We start from the raw sequence: 16,951 nt of genomic DNA on the forward strand, positions 1-16,951 counted from the left end.
TGATTAGAGCCTGTTTATTTTGTGTGAACTAAGATAGAAACTACATATTTAAACTACAACAATGGTCGCATTCTGGCAAGCGCCACTCTAGTTTCCATACTAGCCCTCCTGCACGCGACAACCATTGTAGTTTCAATATAGCAACTTGTTCGAAACTTCGAAATACACGGTTGAGACATGAATGGGTGTCATTTATCTCGTAGAAGAAAACGTAATGCTGTCTTGGGCATACGTTAACCACAGACCTTATTTTCGGAAAAAAACGAAATTGTACAATTGTACCCATGGCGGAAGAAACGTCAGGGCTGGCCTACAAAATTACGTAATCACTGTGCTGCGTGGTTCTGACGTTACCATGGTACCCCATTCATTTTCTGGAAAGGACGCAACCATAGAGTTCAGTGGATAGCCTACAACAAAGGCTATTTACCTAATTTCTAGAGCTAATTGTAAATATTACCATTTTTAAAACTACATTATGTTGCTAGCTTACTGTTATTGTAGTTACTTTATTTAAGAAGGCACATGACCGAACTACACCAGGCAGCTGCAGCTGGGGATTACGACCTGGTGGAAGACATTGTGAAGAAGAATAGATGTAACCCAAACCAGAAAGACACTGACTGGAACAACAAAACACCACTACACTGGGCGGCGGCAAAAGGTATCCTATATAGACTAATCTAAATTGTTTCGCTTCATAGCCTGTGTCGCGAACATAGGCTACACAACTGCAGTCAGTTGTTAGCCAACCTCATACGTGTAACGTTTTCATAAAATTTATCCCGACCGTGAAGAACGACTGACTTTGTTGCATTCTGGACAGATGTGGCTGCTGAGTAAATCTGTTGTTTCTAAAATTTGTCCTTGCCCTGAAAAGTGTTTGATCCACAAGCGTAAAATTGTGTTATCACGGCGACACAATTGTATCGAAAAATACTATGTTTTGGTGGGTAAACGCTATATGCTGTAGCTGCATTTAGATCAAACCTACCATTCATAAAAACGTAAAAACACGCGTCAGTCACTCACTGAGCAGTGTGAAGCTAGCGACAGCAAGGACTTTCGCGCGGGTCTGAAAATTTCAAAATAAAAGTCCGACGATAAAACCACTGTTACGTTCAGCAAAATGAAATTAATTAAGGAAAAATCTGACTGCAGTTGTCCTAAAATATGAACTATTCGTTTTCTATTTGTACAATATTAAAACAACTTCGATTTTAAACACAGACATTGTAAAACTATTCACAAAGCTAATATTAATTACAAACAAATCTGTCTTCATGTTTTCTATTTTTTTCCCTACATTTTTAACAATGTCAATGCAAAAATTTAAATGGAGAATTAAAGATAAAATACACCCATTACTTTTAATTATTATTGCAATATCCAATACAACATTACATCAGTACATGAGTTTAACTGAATGGTAAGGGAAGAATTAGAGTAATTTAAAATGCATTACTTCAACATTCTGTGCTACCTTGTAACATCAACTATGCGCTGCTGCCTTCCCTGGACATGTTGTCTCAATGATATGGGGGTGTTTTGAAAACCTTGGACCCTTCACTCTTCAGATATATGTACTGCATGTTCAAACCCCAGCCACATTTTCTATGACGCTTATTTGATATAAGTGACACCATATCTGAAGTGTGGAGGGTCCAAGGTATTCAAAACACCCCCATATCATTGAGACAACATGTCCAGGGGAGGCAGCAGAGCATGTTATCTGTTATAGTATCAGAAAGCAATTGGAACTTAATTGAATGAAATTTGCCTATGTACTGCATGTTCAAACCCCAGCCACATTTTCTATGACGCTTATTTGATATAAGTGACACCATATCTGAAGAGTGGAGGGTCCAAGGTATTCAAAACACCCCCATATCATTGAGACAACATGTCCAGGGGAGGCAGCAGCGCATTATATATGTTATGCTATCAGAAAGCAATTGGGATTTAATTGAATGAAATTTGCCTATGTACTGCATGTTCAAACCCCAGCCACATTTTCTATGATGCTTATTTGATATAAGTGACACCATATCTGAAGAGTGGAGGGTCCAAGGTTTTCAAAACACCCCCATATCATTGAGACAACATGTCCAGGGGAGGTAGCAGAGCCTGATGTAGGCTACACGATCCATTGACCTATACTAGCAGTAGAGAGGAATACACTGTTTAGTTGAACCACAATATTTTCTATCAAATTTTCTATTATGTTTATTTGATATCTTTGTCATCATATCAATTTAGTGAAGGGCTGTGTGCAGTAAATGTGCATTGTTAATTCAAGTCTTGACAGATAACTTTTGGTCTGACTCTGGAATGTGGGTCCAAATGTTATCTATTTAGAGTTGAATTAGCACTGGACATTTTATTGTGTACTAACAAACCCATGCCACATAGTTTATCCTATAACAATTAGCCAGTAAGCTATCATCTAGAGTTGTTAGACCACCTCAGTGGTAACATGACCTATTAATTATGACAAATATGCTGGAATCAGTTTTATATTCTCCTAAAAAAAGCAAGATCATGGTATTTCATATTTAGACTTACTGCACTTCCAAGAATCAACATGGCAGAAATATAAAAAAAAGCTTTATAAAAATACACTGCCTTTTTAATTGGCATTATAATTATAACGAAGGAGTATTATGTCAGAACGTCGCTGGTTTAGAAAATAAACTTTGAGATATGCGTTTCTCGCTTACTTTTATTTTGAACGATTTCCGACGAATCTGCCGTTTTACTGTCGCTCACTGTCGCTCATTTCACGGTACTCTTAATCTGTGGGTGATTGACGCCTGTAATGCCATCATAGCTCAAAGTGTTTAAAACCATAAAACCACCCCCCTGGAGCCTGTCCTAGCGTGCAATGGGTGAGAGGCAGGAATACAACCTGGACAGGCCATTACATTTACATTACATTTATTTAGCAGACGCTTTAATCCAAAGCGACCTACAAAAGTGCATATCAAGATCATTGGACAGCTACAAAACACAGGTTCAATAAGACTGCCAATCTATAACAGGACACACACAGCATTCACTTACATACTCATACCTATGGGCAATTTAGAGTAGCCTATCTGAATGTCTTTTGTACTGTGGGAGGAAACTGGAATACCTGGAGGAAACCCACACGGACACAGAGAGAACATGCAAACTCCAGACAGAAAGGCCTCAACTGAGATTCTAACTCACAACCTTCGTGCTGAGAGGTGACAGTGCTACCCACTGCACCACCGTGCACAGTTTTTTCTATTGTGTTTTTTAATGAGACTATAATGAATATATTCATTATTATTAGACCCATAGGTTTTCCGCTAAAAATGCAAAAAGTACACAGAGGATAGCTCAAAAATACACTAAATCTTCACCTAAATGGACTGTTTGTTGAGCAAAACGTAGAATTAAGTAAATTCCATGAGTACAATTCAGTCAATCAAGATAAAGGATTGTATTTATAAATTTATTTAGGAGAACTCAATGTGTATTCACAACCTTTTTTACATGCCATTGCTTCAGATTTGCTTCAACTGATAAAATATCACTTCTGATATTGCAATAAATTGTCTTGATTCAACCCTTGAAAAATATCATACAATTTACAAAATGCAAAATAAAATAAAAAATCTATTCCTTGTTATTCATGGCATGCAGTCATTATATTGAGGCCATGAACTCATCATCATCATCACTACCACACCTTTCACCAGGGGATTCACACTGCACTTTTTGATTGAAATATAAAAATACCAGGGCCTTCATGTTTGACTCAGTCAGTGTCTCTGATAACACCAACTGTAATGTTAGACTTCTCCACCTCTTCTTAGTTTGTGACACAGTCACACTCTTTGTCAACATTTTGACAATACAGGCAGTTGTAAAAGAGGTCTGTGTCATGTCAATCATGTCATCAAACATGACCTGACTGCAGCTTGGTGAAGTACATTCAAACCGGCAATTAAAACCAGCATTAAAAAGACAGTGGTTTCCGAATGCAGAAAAATAATACTTTTTAAATAAATGATTAAATCTGTTTCTTAAAATAGGAATCATTTTGCTGCAGGCTGTTACATAAATTGATTAGTAAATCCATGCAATTTAAATAACATGACCAAACAAAGTTTCATTTTCCTTCCTAGTTAGTCACATTATATAAATAATACTATAATATTATATACATCCTACTATAGCCACATTATATAAGTATGTAACTAGCTAGCAAATATACATTAATGTTACATCCCAGTCAGTATCTAGATCCTTTTTATTTTAGGCTATATGAAAATAACAAATAAAAGTGGCTTTCTATTTTACCCAGCAATCTTAGCTTAAACATTTCCTCTGCTGGCACACTGCTGATGGTTGTCTTCTGGTGTTTCAGAACTGATTCTGACAGTTCAGCTAACGATTTGCATTTGAGCTGATGATCCTTCATATTATGTTAAAATTTTATGATGTTGTTGGGGTCAGATTGATACCAACAGTTTAATCTGACACAAAATGATTGAAATAGGAAAATATTGTCACTATGTGTCGACCTTCTTTCTTTAAAAAAAATTAATTTGGCATCTCCAGTCCCACGAGAATTTGAAATGTCCAGTTCAGACACTATCATGCTGCTGGCTTGGGAGAATGAAGACAAACTGTGATTTGTCTTCCTCCAAAACATGTGCCTGCCAGTCAGCTGCAATTGCTTTCACATCACAGCCGCAAACCATGCACATGTAGACCCATTCATACGTGTGTAAAAAAACAGCAAGCCACAGATGCCTGGATGGCCAGCAGGAGTCGCTTGAGCAATGAACAATGCTGTTTATACCGACTGTATCCCTCCCATATTCCTGAGGGCTGCCAGCCATAGTCGTCACTGGCACGGGTCAGATTCTACTCAGTCATGCGCAGCAAGTGGTGCTTTTGCTGAGTGAGCTACCAAACAGTCCTTTGTGTCACCTTCTTTATGTCTCCCAAATTACTTGGGCTTTATCTCTAAGTATTAAAAATGTGTGGGAAACTTCTCATTTTTGTGCCTGAAGTAAGTGAACATCTGAAACCTGTGTGGCTGCCACCAGAATCACCTGCAAAAATCAAAGATAAAAAAAGAAAAAAGGTTGTATATTTTCTTACGTTTTATACAGCTTCAGAGTTGTTTCAGCATTATTTTATCAATGTTGATACTGGCATGCTTTGGTTGAGACTTTGCATGGTTATACACAGTTGGTGTACTTTGGTATAAATTGGTTTTCAATGAAACCATGCACAAATTTAGCTCTGTGGATGTTTGTGAGTAACTGTGGCATTATATTTGACAAAAGACGTCACTTGAGTATTTGGTGCATGTAAATGTGTGCCGCCTTGAGGTCACAGAAATCTTGTCCCATTGAGGTCCATTGCTGCATGGGATATCTACAAAACTTGTCAAATCTTAGCAAAACTATCTAGATGGATTTTATAGCACTCTGGGTAAGTGGAAAGCTTAGTTATTTTATTTTTTGGGTTAACTGCCTCTTTAGGAAGCTTTCCAGTAAATATTGGGACAGTCAAAATAAAAGAAAGACTGCCACTATTGCATGCACGAATGTCAGTGATGGTAACAACAGTAGTCATTTTATTAATATTTGTAAAAGTAGTAAAAAAAATTTAATAAGTTTTCAGTGTTTTATTACATTCATTGGTTAGAAGTGTTTGGTAAGTGGAAGATTTGATGCAGTTGTAGTTGTGACACCAAATTTACTGTCAATTTTAAAATAAGGAATAAAGTTATAGCCTATATTAATTTGGGGTGCTTTGCCTAGTTTCTGTTGTCAGAAAACACCCATCATTCATTTTTTAATTCATTTTAATCTTTGAATTCATTGCTAATTTGTAGATTAAATAGGCCTATGTTACAAAAAAAAAAAAGAAAACGTTGGCTCTGACCTCACTAGAATACCATAAAATGAAGTGGAGTAGTTCTCATTTATACAGTAGTAGAGTAGATAAACACACAAGAAACCTGTTGGGGAATTGGATGGATGTCTTCAATACATTTTTATTTTGAGTTTCATTTTGTTGAACTTTTTAAAATGTAATGTATACTTGGAGCGGCTTAATGTAATAATTTAGTAATATTTAATAGTTAATCACAATTAGGTTACTGGCATCATAATTAGTCCATTGCTTTTTAATGATTTGAGAATATTAAGGCATGCTTGGATTATATTAATTGCAGAGTGCACCGGAACCCTCAGAAATTGCACAATTTCTGATCCCCCTCAGCTACGTTTCTCTCAACTGGCTACTTGAATGTCTGGGGATTGATGGAAAAACTATGGAATGTTCTGTATGACAATAGTACTCCCTCTTTTTGTGCTCAGGGCAAACGGATATGGTGAGGATCCTGGTGGAGAACGGGGCTAGGCCGTGCCTCAGGACGGATTCCGGCTGGACTCCCGCCCACTTTGCAGCCGAATCTGGGAGGCTAAGTGTCCTTCGCTTGCTACACTCGCTCCACGCCCCCATTGACAAAGAGGACTCCTCTGGAGACAGGCCCATTAGGATTGCTGACATATATGGCCATAAAGATTGCGTGGAATTCCTAGAAACGTAAGAGCTATCCTGCAAAAGTGCTTTCCTGCTTCTTGCTTTTTTTAGTCCAGTTTCCCCATTTCTTTCCTCCCTATTCAGAATGTACTTGTACTGCTGCACCATCCTTTGCTGGGAAAGCAGCTACCACCTCTCTTTTCACCCAGTCACCAGCAGAACTATGGTTTTGCTGTTTTGGACAACTACATTTCATGCACTTCAGGTTCTGGCAGATTTCAAACAAACACGTGACCAGAGAAATCTCTGAATGAGGCAGGGAATTCCTGCCAACTTGCATACTCCCTCTGTCACTGTGTAAGCAGGTAGGTGTGCTGCAGTTTTGATACCACAGCTCTAAAATAAGGTACAAGCCCCCTTTTGTCTCCTCAGGCTCCTTCAGCATTTTATAAGAAAAAAGAAATCAGTATGTCTCTTTTAAAGCTGTTTGTTAGCAAAAATGATCACTACCAATTACAATGGTACGCAATGGGTATACAGCCCTGCACAATTGTAGTTATGTTTGCAGTGTACTGTAGCTAATGCATAAACTCCAGGCTTGGTGACTCCTATTGCATATCATGGGATCAGGGATTTTGCAGGGGTTTTTTGAAAAACATTACAGAGATGTTTTTCTCAGTATTGAATTCCTTTTGGCATTATTAATAAGAACTGGGATCTCTCATATCTGCCACAGCATCTCTATTGGGCTTAGGTCAGGACTTTGAGTCGGTCACTCCAAACCTTTAATTTTGTTTTAATTTAACTTTTCAGCCAATCCTTGCCCATTTAGGGGGTACCCCATTTAAAGCTTTGTGGTACTTTATTTTTTCCAAAATTATGAATATAAAGTAATCTAAGCTAGTATTGTAAATGGTACAAATGTCTTGCTTCTTTTAAGCCATTTTTGAAGTCTCTGTGGTGTTCACATCTGGAGTTATAAATTCAATTGTCTAGGCAAAAAATGAATTTGCTCTTTTTTAGTTTGCAATGAAATACTGGGAGATTGCATATATACAGCAGGTTAAAGTATACAGGTCCTGGATCAAAAACTTCTTGACCACAAGTTCATAAAATCCAAGGGTGGATACGCAGAACTACTAATGATCTATGAAGCAAAAACTAAGCAGTGTACCCAGCATCTCCAAATCTATCCAAAATGTCTAAATTATGCATTGCTGTAAATCACAACATATTCACATATTTCACTACAAAACAACTGTTTTGACTCAAGAAACTCACGGTTGTATCATTTTCAGGTGGTAATTACAAGCTTTCAGCCAGTACATTGGTCTAAAATTTCTAGGGGTCCAGAAACATATCCAAAATCTCTCCAAAATTGAATAAAATGCTTTTTGTCCATTATAAAGCATATAAATGAGCCCCTATGAAGGTTTAAGATGAAGCATTGCTATCAGATTAAAAAAATAATGAAAAAATATTGTCACACAATGCGGTACAGTACTGTAATGTGTAATGATTAACTCTTATATGTATTTCTATACTCTGTACTCTCGTTTTCTTGTATGGGGATGGGACGACATGAAAACAATTTTCAACCGTCAACCATGTTTTGACAATGTTCCAACACTCACGTCATCACTGTTGCATGCTTCACAAAAACTATTACAATACTAAATATAGCTGCAAGCGATGAGGGGGCCAAGCAGTCCAGCAGGGCAGAGTTGCCATGGCAACTTGATTGGATCATGTTAAAAGGGTGGCTGTAAGCACTGATAGCAAGTTTTATGTCAATTGACCAAAGATTGGGTGTAACTGAGATGAGCTCACATCCTGTTTGGGTCGTCTGCCTTTGATTTGGCGGTAATGGATGAGCATTTTTGAAAATCAATGTTTGAAAATCAAAAATGCATCAGAGACGTTTTGAGGGTTGGTCCGAAGATGATCTGTGCCAAGTTTGGTGAAGATTGGGCAAATTTGTGGCCTGTGAAAATTTTTAAACCTTTTGATAAAATCCAATATGGTGGCCGCATCAATTAGGTTGACATGAAAAGTTGCTATGTGTCAGCCTTGGGACCTCTCACGGTATCATCAGACATGAGAATTTTTTTTTTTAAGCAAACACATCACCAGTTATTAGCCAAAATGCGTTTTTGCTTATTGCAGCGCCCCCCAGTGGTCAAATTATGGAAGGTTTTTTGTGCTTCTTCAAAATGGGGTCCCGAGTCCATGTACCAAGTTTGGTTTTGATACATCAAAGTGTTGCTGAGTTATGACCTCACTTCCTGTTTGGCGGCTTCGCCGCCATTTTCGATTGACTGTAATGGACGAACACATTTGTCTGTGCCTTGGGATCTCCAAAGAGACAACCACACACAAGAATTACTTTTTTTAAGGCAAACACATCAACAGTTATTGGGCAAAACGCATTTTTACTTATTGCGGCGCCCCCCTAGTGGTCAAATGACTCATGTTTTTTTGTATGTCCTCAGGAAGGGGTACTGAGTCTATGTACCAAGTTTGGTGTCAATGCGTCAAAGCATTGCAGAAATATGAGCTCACTTCCTGTTTGGCGACTTCGCTGCCGATTTTGATTGGTTGTGACGGATGAACGCTTTCGAAAATCAAAAATCCATCTGATAACTTTTGTGAGGCTTGGTCTGAACATCATCTGTGCCAAATTTGGTGAAGATTGGACAAAAGTTGTGGCCTGTGAAAATTTTAAAACTTTTTCAGAAAATCCAATATGGCGGAACATCCAATATGGCAGAAATTGATGTCAATGGGTGCGTTTAACTCAGCTTGACCCAAGGAATCCAACGGTACCTCATTTTAAAAAATTGGGCATACGGCTCAAAACTTACACGCATAAACGTACCTCCGACTTTGACCCGTTGGTGGCGCTAGCGCGCTTCAGGTGGAGACATGAATGTCGTTGAAAAGAATCATTGTGTCCCCAATCAGTGTGCCCAATTTAAAAACTTTTTACCATACAGTTCTAAGGGCTGCCGTAGACACCGTAGCCAGAAGAAAAGGATGATGATGATGATGATGATGATGAATAATAAGAAAAGGTAGAAACACAATGGGTGCCCTATGCAGCTTCGCTGCTTGGCCCCCAACTAACAGTGAAGCCACACTATCGGCTGTTTGTGGGCGTGTCACCTATTTTTGACAGACAGTTGTGTTCGTTAAATGTTGACCGGGTTTAATATCGTGTTTCATATTCATTGTCCTGTCTGAATAAAAATCATTTTTGCAGTAACCTAGATCTGAATTCTAGATCTTGATTCTTTGTCATCAGGGCTCCATTGAAAAAGAGACCCTGTGTCTCAATGTGATTTCCCTGTATAAATAAAGGTTACATCACGCATTGCATTGTGATCCACAGTATTGTTGTGTTGTTTTTTGTGCTTGTGTGTGTTGCAGTGCGGAAGTGGAATGCAGGGACTACCGCCGGTTGGCGCATCTCAGGGGCCTTGTTCTGGATGACACTGATGAAGAGTGGGAGGAACAAATGGAAGAAACTGTGCATAGGAGGGGAGGACAAGGTGACAAAAAGGGTAAAATGTGTGTTCTCAAAAAAACTGTTAAATTGCAAACTAAAGGCAGCGCAATCCCCAGAATGCACATTTCAAATACTCAACTTATAAAACAATAATATGTCTACAAATACAAGTACACAATTACATATGGCTTTTCAGAATGAAAAGCTGATTTCAGAGGTTTTTTAATCAAGCTCTTTAAATCATGTATGATTTGATATAAAGCATTCTAATTGATGCTTTACTGAACATGCAGGTTTAATTTATGCTATAGTGCTGTGTCAACAAATTTATTCAGAAAAGGCAAATGGTAAATGACTGTAAATGTCTTGATTGTGCTCATGAATTGAACGTAGGCCACAACATGCAACCTTTTCTGATCATGGACTTTCATTTGAAAAACAGCTGACGTAACACAGTGTTTGATATGATTTGGCCGTCAAAGCATCATCATGAAGGTGCTTATGAATTTGCCATATACCAGTGTACTAGCATGCCAGGTCACTGAACAATACCTGCAAATGTCTACACATTCATTTAGCATTGGTTGTATTATTGCTTATTCTTTCCAAACACTTTACACACACTGTGTATTCCCAGACCTCATAGCTATAAACATAGGTCTCTCTCTATATTTATAAAGGTCCAAACCAAATCATTTTGAAGAAACCACTGGAATACATTACACAAGGACAAATAGTTGTGTAAAGAAAAATGTGCATTGTTTATTCAATCAGATTATATTTATTAAATAATGCTTCATGCATTAGCTACTTCAGTTAGATTTTGAAAGAATTTACAAGTTAGGCAGTCATCCGAACACAATTTATATACATTAAATTGCAATGTAAAACAATAATAGAAGCATAAACAATGTTATTCAGTTTATTTTTAAATAATATAAAACTGAAATAAAACCCAAAAAGCACATTCTAGTCTTTAAAGGCAAGCGATGTTGTTGACAGAAAAAAATTACATGCTGATTATTTGCAGTGTGCGCATATGTAATTGGTCTTTATGAAAAAATACAACAGTAGAGATAGACAATACATGAATGAAAAGATGGAATCTGCAATGCATACATTCCTTTAAAAAAAAGACATTAAAACTACTATAATGTTCAATGATGAACTGTACTGGGGCAAATCTTTACACAATTTTCAGTTATTTTACGTCATATGCCTAACGAGATAAAGAAATAAGTAGAATTTACATTTTCAATAGTTTGAGGTCTGCTAATGGATTATACAGGTGATATTATGTTTATTGCAGATTCTACTGGTGAAGTCAGTTATAAAATATTTCCAATGGCACAGCATGAGTTTTTTTCTATTCCAGCTGTTCTGGAATTCTTCGACTGTTACATCACACTAGCCCTCGGACAGTTGAAGTTGCCCTTGATATGAGTGCTACACAGTTGAGGTTGCCCTTGATATGAGTGCTGATAATTATTGTAATAATATTAATTGTAATAATAATAATAATGATGAATGTCAGCTCATGGTTCATGTGGTGAAAATGTCTGTATTTGCAATATTATGCACGTTTTCAAATACTTGTGCTACAAATGATGTATTTGATTCTAGCAGACATTGTAATGGACACCCATGGTGTTTGTAAAGTAAAATAAAGCTAATAACACTGGCGCAGCCATATAAGGTCAACTGGTCCAACCAATGATGATAACATGACTAAGATTACTCACTTGTTTTGGATAATCTTCTGACTAGACTTGAATTGGAATTGAAAGGGGTTATGTTGGGAGCAAGTGCAGCATCTTTATCATGTATCATCTTTGGTTGAATGCGGGAAACAAGTTGGCAGTGCCGCAAAGCAGTATTATTGTCAAATTATTTTACATTTTTGTGTTTAGTCAATTATTTTAATCACTGGTGGGTTTATCCATGATGTGATGCACTATATGGCCAAAAGTATCTGTATACCTCTTTTTCTGGTGCTGTTTTTCATGGTTTGGGCTTGGCTCCTTAGTTCCAGTGAAAGCAAATCTTAATGCTACAGCAAACAATCACATTCTAGACGAGTCTGTGCTTGCCCAACATTTTGGGGGAGGCCCTTTTCCTGTTTCGTCTTGGCAATGCCCCCGGGCACACAGCGAGGTCCATATAGAAATTGTTTTGCCAAAATCGGTGAGGGAGAACTTGGACTGGCCTGCACAGAGTCCTGACCTCAACCCCATCTTTGGGATCAATTGGAAACCCAACTGCAAGCTAGGACTAATCACCCAAACAGTGCCCTACCTCACTAATGCTCCTCTCAGCAGAATGGAAGCTAATCTCTGCAGCAGTGCTCCAATATCTAGTATAAAGCCTTCCCAGAAGTGTGGAGGATGTTATAGCAGCAAAGGGTGGACCAAATCCATATTAATGTCCCTAATTTTGGATGAGATGTTGGATGTCAGGTTTCCACATACTTTTGGCCATGTAATGTACATTGTAAATTATAATCCCTATTAGATTGTTTATATTCTGCTTTCTCCTAGCCCATAGCTCATTTTGACTGCTTGGTTAATGTTAGCTAACTGTATAGTATAGTATATTTTTAAACTGTTGCTGCATCTAAACTGTTGCTACTTCTGGGCGAGTGTGAATGTCTGCATAAACAAATAAATTCTCACACTGAGGACATGAAGACCGGAGTTGTAAAGAGTTTATTTGGTGCAGTGTGTCTGTGGAAAATAAATGTGTTTGGTCCTTGAAAGAACAAGGTTTAACCCAAATACTGATTGTTGCATCATTCATAAACAGTCATTCTAATTTTGTGTTCTAATCACACCAGTATGACCTAATACTTCAGTGAGCACTAGCACTGCAACACCCATATGACCATACCCTCCCAAGGACTGCAAAAAGCAACCTCTAGGTCTGTATTCATAAAGTGTCTCAGAGCTGTAGTGTTGATCTAGGATCAGGGTTTCCCTTTCCATTCCTTAACCTTTTCCATTATGCACTGCAAAGCAAAGGACTCCTACTCTGAGAGGCTTTATGAATATGGTCCCTGATCTAGGATTCCCAGAATCAATTTCCCTCCTCTTTGACAGATTAAAAATCTGTGTGTTAAAACTGCATCTTGGATCAACAATGTCTGACTCCAAAACTACTAATTTTGAGTCAGATACCCTTGGTTACCTATGATACATCAACACTATACCTTCAACTGTCTCATGCTAGTCATATCACAGTATCATCAGATTCCATCTTACACCTGCTATGCCACCTAAGGAGATAAGTTACACAGTGGCCCCTTATAAAGTAAAATGGCCAGTGTTAAAAGTATATGAGTTCCCTTAATTGTCAGAAATAAGTTATCACAGCATTTTTTTGTGTATCTGCAACATTAATAACTTGATATTGATGCTGGTGTTTACATAATTTTTCTGTCTACAGTGCAAGTCGCTCTGCTGAATTAATTCATCTAAACTGTAATAAGTAATCATATCACTTGCAGTGTTAATATAATTTTTAATATTGAAAATACAAATATGCAGATTGTTTGATATGCATGCATGCATTTGAGATATGCATGTGAGGAAATGTTGTTTTGGACTGCTGCAAAGGCAGTTCATTATGGCGCCTGTTTTATTAGAAACATGACATGTTCACACAAAAAAGTCCACTAGCTGGTAGAACAGTTCCTATTTGTAGTCAGAAAAAAGAAAGTGGCACAGTAAAAATGATTTCTAAACCTGTACAGTAGATGTTGAGCCATAACAATTGCATAAAGACACTTGGTCACTATATGTTCTGCAAAAGTTATTTAAATGGAATACAGAAGTTCAGTGATGCATGGAATTGAATGTAAAAGCCAGTCTTTGTGGGGGGAAGAAACCTTATTTCTTTGGACATGTGAGTCTGGAGGATGTCTCACTCCTGGCTGATTTGGACTGATAGGTCATTTGAGAGAAATAGAATGTGGGAGGAAAAGAGAGATTACTTTGAGAATTTATTATAGTAGATATTAATTTTCACAAAAAGGACATCATTTTTAAATATAATAGTTGGCACTACTACGTGAAGCACAAAGTCAGCTGTGTGACTCTATGTCACGAGACCTTCATTTTGCCTAACAATTAAAAGCTACAATATTTTTTTTTTTTTACAAACAAGGGTTGGTGAATTCAGCAATTACAAAATAACTCAACAAAATGAAATTGTGGTCTATAAATGTAAAATGGGGTGTTGTGTAATGGTTAGGGGACTGGGCTAGTAACTCAAAGGTTCAGGGTTCTGGGGCTGGAGCACTGCTGATTGTATCCTTGAGTACAGTACCTAACTTGAATTGCTTCAGTAAAATCTCCAGCTGTATAAATAGGTTGTGTGTAAAAATGTAATCTAAGTTGTTCTGAATAAGAGATTGGGACTGCTAAATGCTGAAAGGTTACAAATGATATGAGTTCATGATGTTTTCTCTCATAAAACATTCTATTTCTGTTTTATTTTAAAACTCAGGGTTGAAGGGTAATAACATAACATGGCAACAAATGTGATTCTGTTAAGACACAATACAATGGCCTGAGCTTTGAAGTCGTGAAGATGAACTCACCTCAGGGTTTAAATAGATCAGCAGTGCTTCTCGAACCTGTTAAAAGAAAGGTGCAGGGAGGAACAGTTACGTTTAAGTGTACTAATGTTGGTGCATATTATGAAATGACCTTACAGCTTAATGCAAGAAAGCACATACAATTAATTTTAAAAGTGAGTTACCTTTTTCTCTCCAAAACATCCAGTAAGCAGGATAAAAATGCCCTGCAATGAAAAACAGTAAAATAAAATTGTATTTCATACAAATTCAATCAACAATTTCTTTAAATTTAACTTTAAAATAAATGAAAATCATTTTTAAATGCAAATTTTTGTTTAATGGAAAATGGAAATTGCCATGCTGTGCGTGAAACTATCTGAATACTTATCAAGGTAATTTGTTGATCAAATCCAAGCATTTGCCTATGTATCTCACTAGTATCTATTTGCAACAACAATAAAAAAAAAGAGTGGTGGGTGTGATGTACCTGAAAAGCATTCAGGAGAGTAAACAAGTAATGAATGATCATAGGAAGAACTCCATCTGCGAGGTCAACTGTCATTGTTACGAATCCTAAAATCCATGTCATTCCAAAAATGGGTGTGAAGAAGACCACTGCTTTCAGGATGCTTTTAACCATATCCTTTTCATCACCCTTGTTTCCCTCAGACACTGAGGGTTGCAGCAGTTTGGAGATCACCACCGCCAAGGAAAAGATATTAATGAAAATGATCACTCCAACAGGCAAAATGAATGCATGGATTGATCCCATCAAGATCCCATCATAATTCAACCAGCAGTCATCATTGTAGTATGAGCCTAACTTGCCATTGTCATAGTATATGTATGAGAACAACACGATCACTGCAGGACAGACATAGCCAAGGCTAAATGAGAATGCCAGGTACACTTTCCTCCTAACTTGGTGGAAGACAAAAATGAGTTTGTGAAGAAGCATTATGCTCAGGCACAGCATCCAAAAAAACATGGCCAGGTAACAGAAATGCTTCAGCAACACTAAAATTAGACACAAGTTCCCTGTGGTAGTGTTGGCTAAAAAGCAACAATCTGCCAAAAGCAGACATAGAGAGATGTTAACAAGTGCCATGTGGCGGAAATGTGCTATATTTGACTTTACAACTGAATTCCATACGATAAGCTCAATCATAAGACAGATGGCGAGAGAGAAAATTGAGACTCCTAGGCCTATGTAGGTTAATTCACTCAAGAATGGAAGGTGCACAGGATATTTGGACATGAGTGTTGAGAATGAAGTCAAGTGGCTACACTCACAGACTACCTTGTCTTCCAGATTTGTCTTTTTCAAGACACAGCCAGTTTTGGACCATTTGTGTCCCAGAAAGTCCCAGAAAACACAGTGTGCTTTGTGATTGCGAGGTCTTTTTTTGTTCAACAAAAATGTCAGTGAGATGTCTGGTGATTTTTGATACTGATTTTCCCATGTAGCTGACACTACAATGCTACTGGGCTCAGTGTCACTCATTTGGTCATTCGGCAGGAGGTCAGCAAGATTCTTAAATCCTATTGTTCTCATTGTTCCTGATATATTGCTACCTTTCATAGAGACTGAGACATTGAACACTTTTACATCACACATACTGAAGTGACAGGAAAAAAATTCTACATTTGTGTAGTTGAGAAGGTCAGTTCCAGTAATGTTTGTCTGATTTGATAGGCCCTCAACTGCTTTAAGGTACGTAGCAGTAAGGTTATAGTTAGTTTCACTGTTACTCTTTGGTGTCCAGGACGTGTTCAGCGATTCACTCAGCATATTGCTTGCTGAATGTAACACATCCTGAAAGAGAACAGAATACCTATTGAGTGAGCTTATAACATACTGTACAGATACATACACACATATGCACATACACACAGCCTTTACAAGGAAGCTGACTCAGTGCTATTCAGAGGTTTTATCACATTATGGGCTACCTTTACCTATCTTTCTATTTGTATGCTGTCATTTGGTGGGGCCTCAGCTTTTTTATGGCCATGTTGTAAAGAGCAAAAACCTTTTGATAATGGCCTTTGGAAACTACAGAATATTTATTTTTATCCCACTAGTTCAGGGATTTCAAACGTGGTCCTGGGGGGTCCCAGAGCATAAGCTTATTGTTTTCACAGCTAATCCCTTGCTAAAATGCGTTTAGGTTTGATTTTAAAACAGAGAATGGACTGACTGCCCTCCTTATTCATTTTATAACTTTATTTAGACAAGGGGGAGGAGGGGAGATGGGGTTGCAGAAAGTGATCTGATCACAGGATAGAAACTGCCATGGTGAGGAATCAAACCCCTTACCAGAGAGTTG

At 37.7% G+C, this 16,951-nt stretch overlaps 2 protein-coding genes across 3 annotated transcripts in view; one reads left to right on the plus strand and one right to left on the minus strand.

Moving 5' to 3' along the window:
• Window positions 1-343: 343 nt before the first annotated feature.
• On the plus strand, window positions 344-12,731 carry LOC118234047 (ankyrin repeat domain-containing protein 66). Of its 2 annotated transcripts, XM_035430356.1 has the most exons (4): window positions 344-664; window positions 6,372-6,600; window positions 9,967-10,100; window positions 11,421-12,731. In XM_035430356.1, exons 1-4 carry the CDS (start codon window positions 526-528, stop codon window positions 11,486-11,488), a joined length of 570 nt encoding a protein of 189 aa, XP_035286247.1. In that variant the 5' UTR covers window positions 344-525; the 3' UTR covers window positions 11,489-12,731. The 2 variants fall into 2 exon arrangements, with proteins under 2 accessions (XP_035286247.1, XP_035286240.1); XM_035430349.1 differs by having other exon boundaries at window positions 346-664; window positions 9,967-12,731.
• Window positions 12,732-13,363: 632 nt separating this feature from the next.
• LOC118233902 (adhesion G-protein coupled receptor F1-like) overlaps window positions 13,364-16,951 on the minus strand; it is a 40,500-nt gene continuing 36,912 nt past the window's right edge. The window contains exons 14-17 of the mRNA XM_035429989.1: window positions 15,109-16,437; window positions 14,804-14,845; window positions 14,643-14,678; window positions 13,364-13,983 (exon numbers count right to left, since the gene is read on the minus strand). Of these exons, the coding sequence (XP_035285880.1) occupies window positions 13,930-13,983; window positions 14,643-14,678; window positions 14,804-14,845; window positions 15,109-16,437 (1,461 nt within the window). The 3' untranslated portion in view covers window positions 13,364-13,929. The remainder of the gene's footprint in view (window positions 13,984-14,642; window positions 14,679-14,803; window positions 14,846-15,108; window positions 16,438-16,951) is intronic.

This window comes from Anguilla anguilla, chromosome 1 (genome assembly GCF_013347855.1).
Source record: "Anguilla anguilla isolate fAngAng1 chromosome 1, fAngAng1.pri, whole genome shotgun sequence".
In the NCBI taxonomy this organism is placed as follows: domain Eukaryota; kingdom Metazoa; phylum Chordata; class Actinopteri; order Anguilliformes; family Anguillidae; genus Anguilla; species Anguilla anguilla.

Bases quoted from the DNA above. Each gene is read 5' to 3' on its own strand.
- LOC118234047 (XM_035430349.1), top strand. From the start codon at position 526: ATGACCGAACTACACCAGGCAGCTGCAGCTGGGGATTACGACCTGGTG. The intron at 665-6,371 runs GTATCCTATATA...TTTTGTGCTCAG, and splicing joins ACACTGGGCGGCGGCAAAAG to GGCAAACGGATATGGTGAGG. The intron at 6,601-9,966 runs GTAAGAGCTATC...TGTGTGTTGCAG, and splicing joins TGCGTGGAATTCCTAGAAAC to TGCGGAAGTGGAATGCAGGG.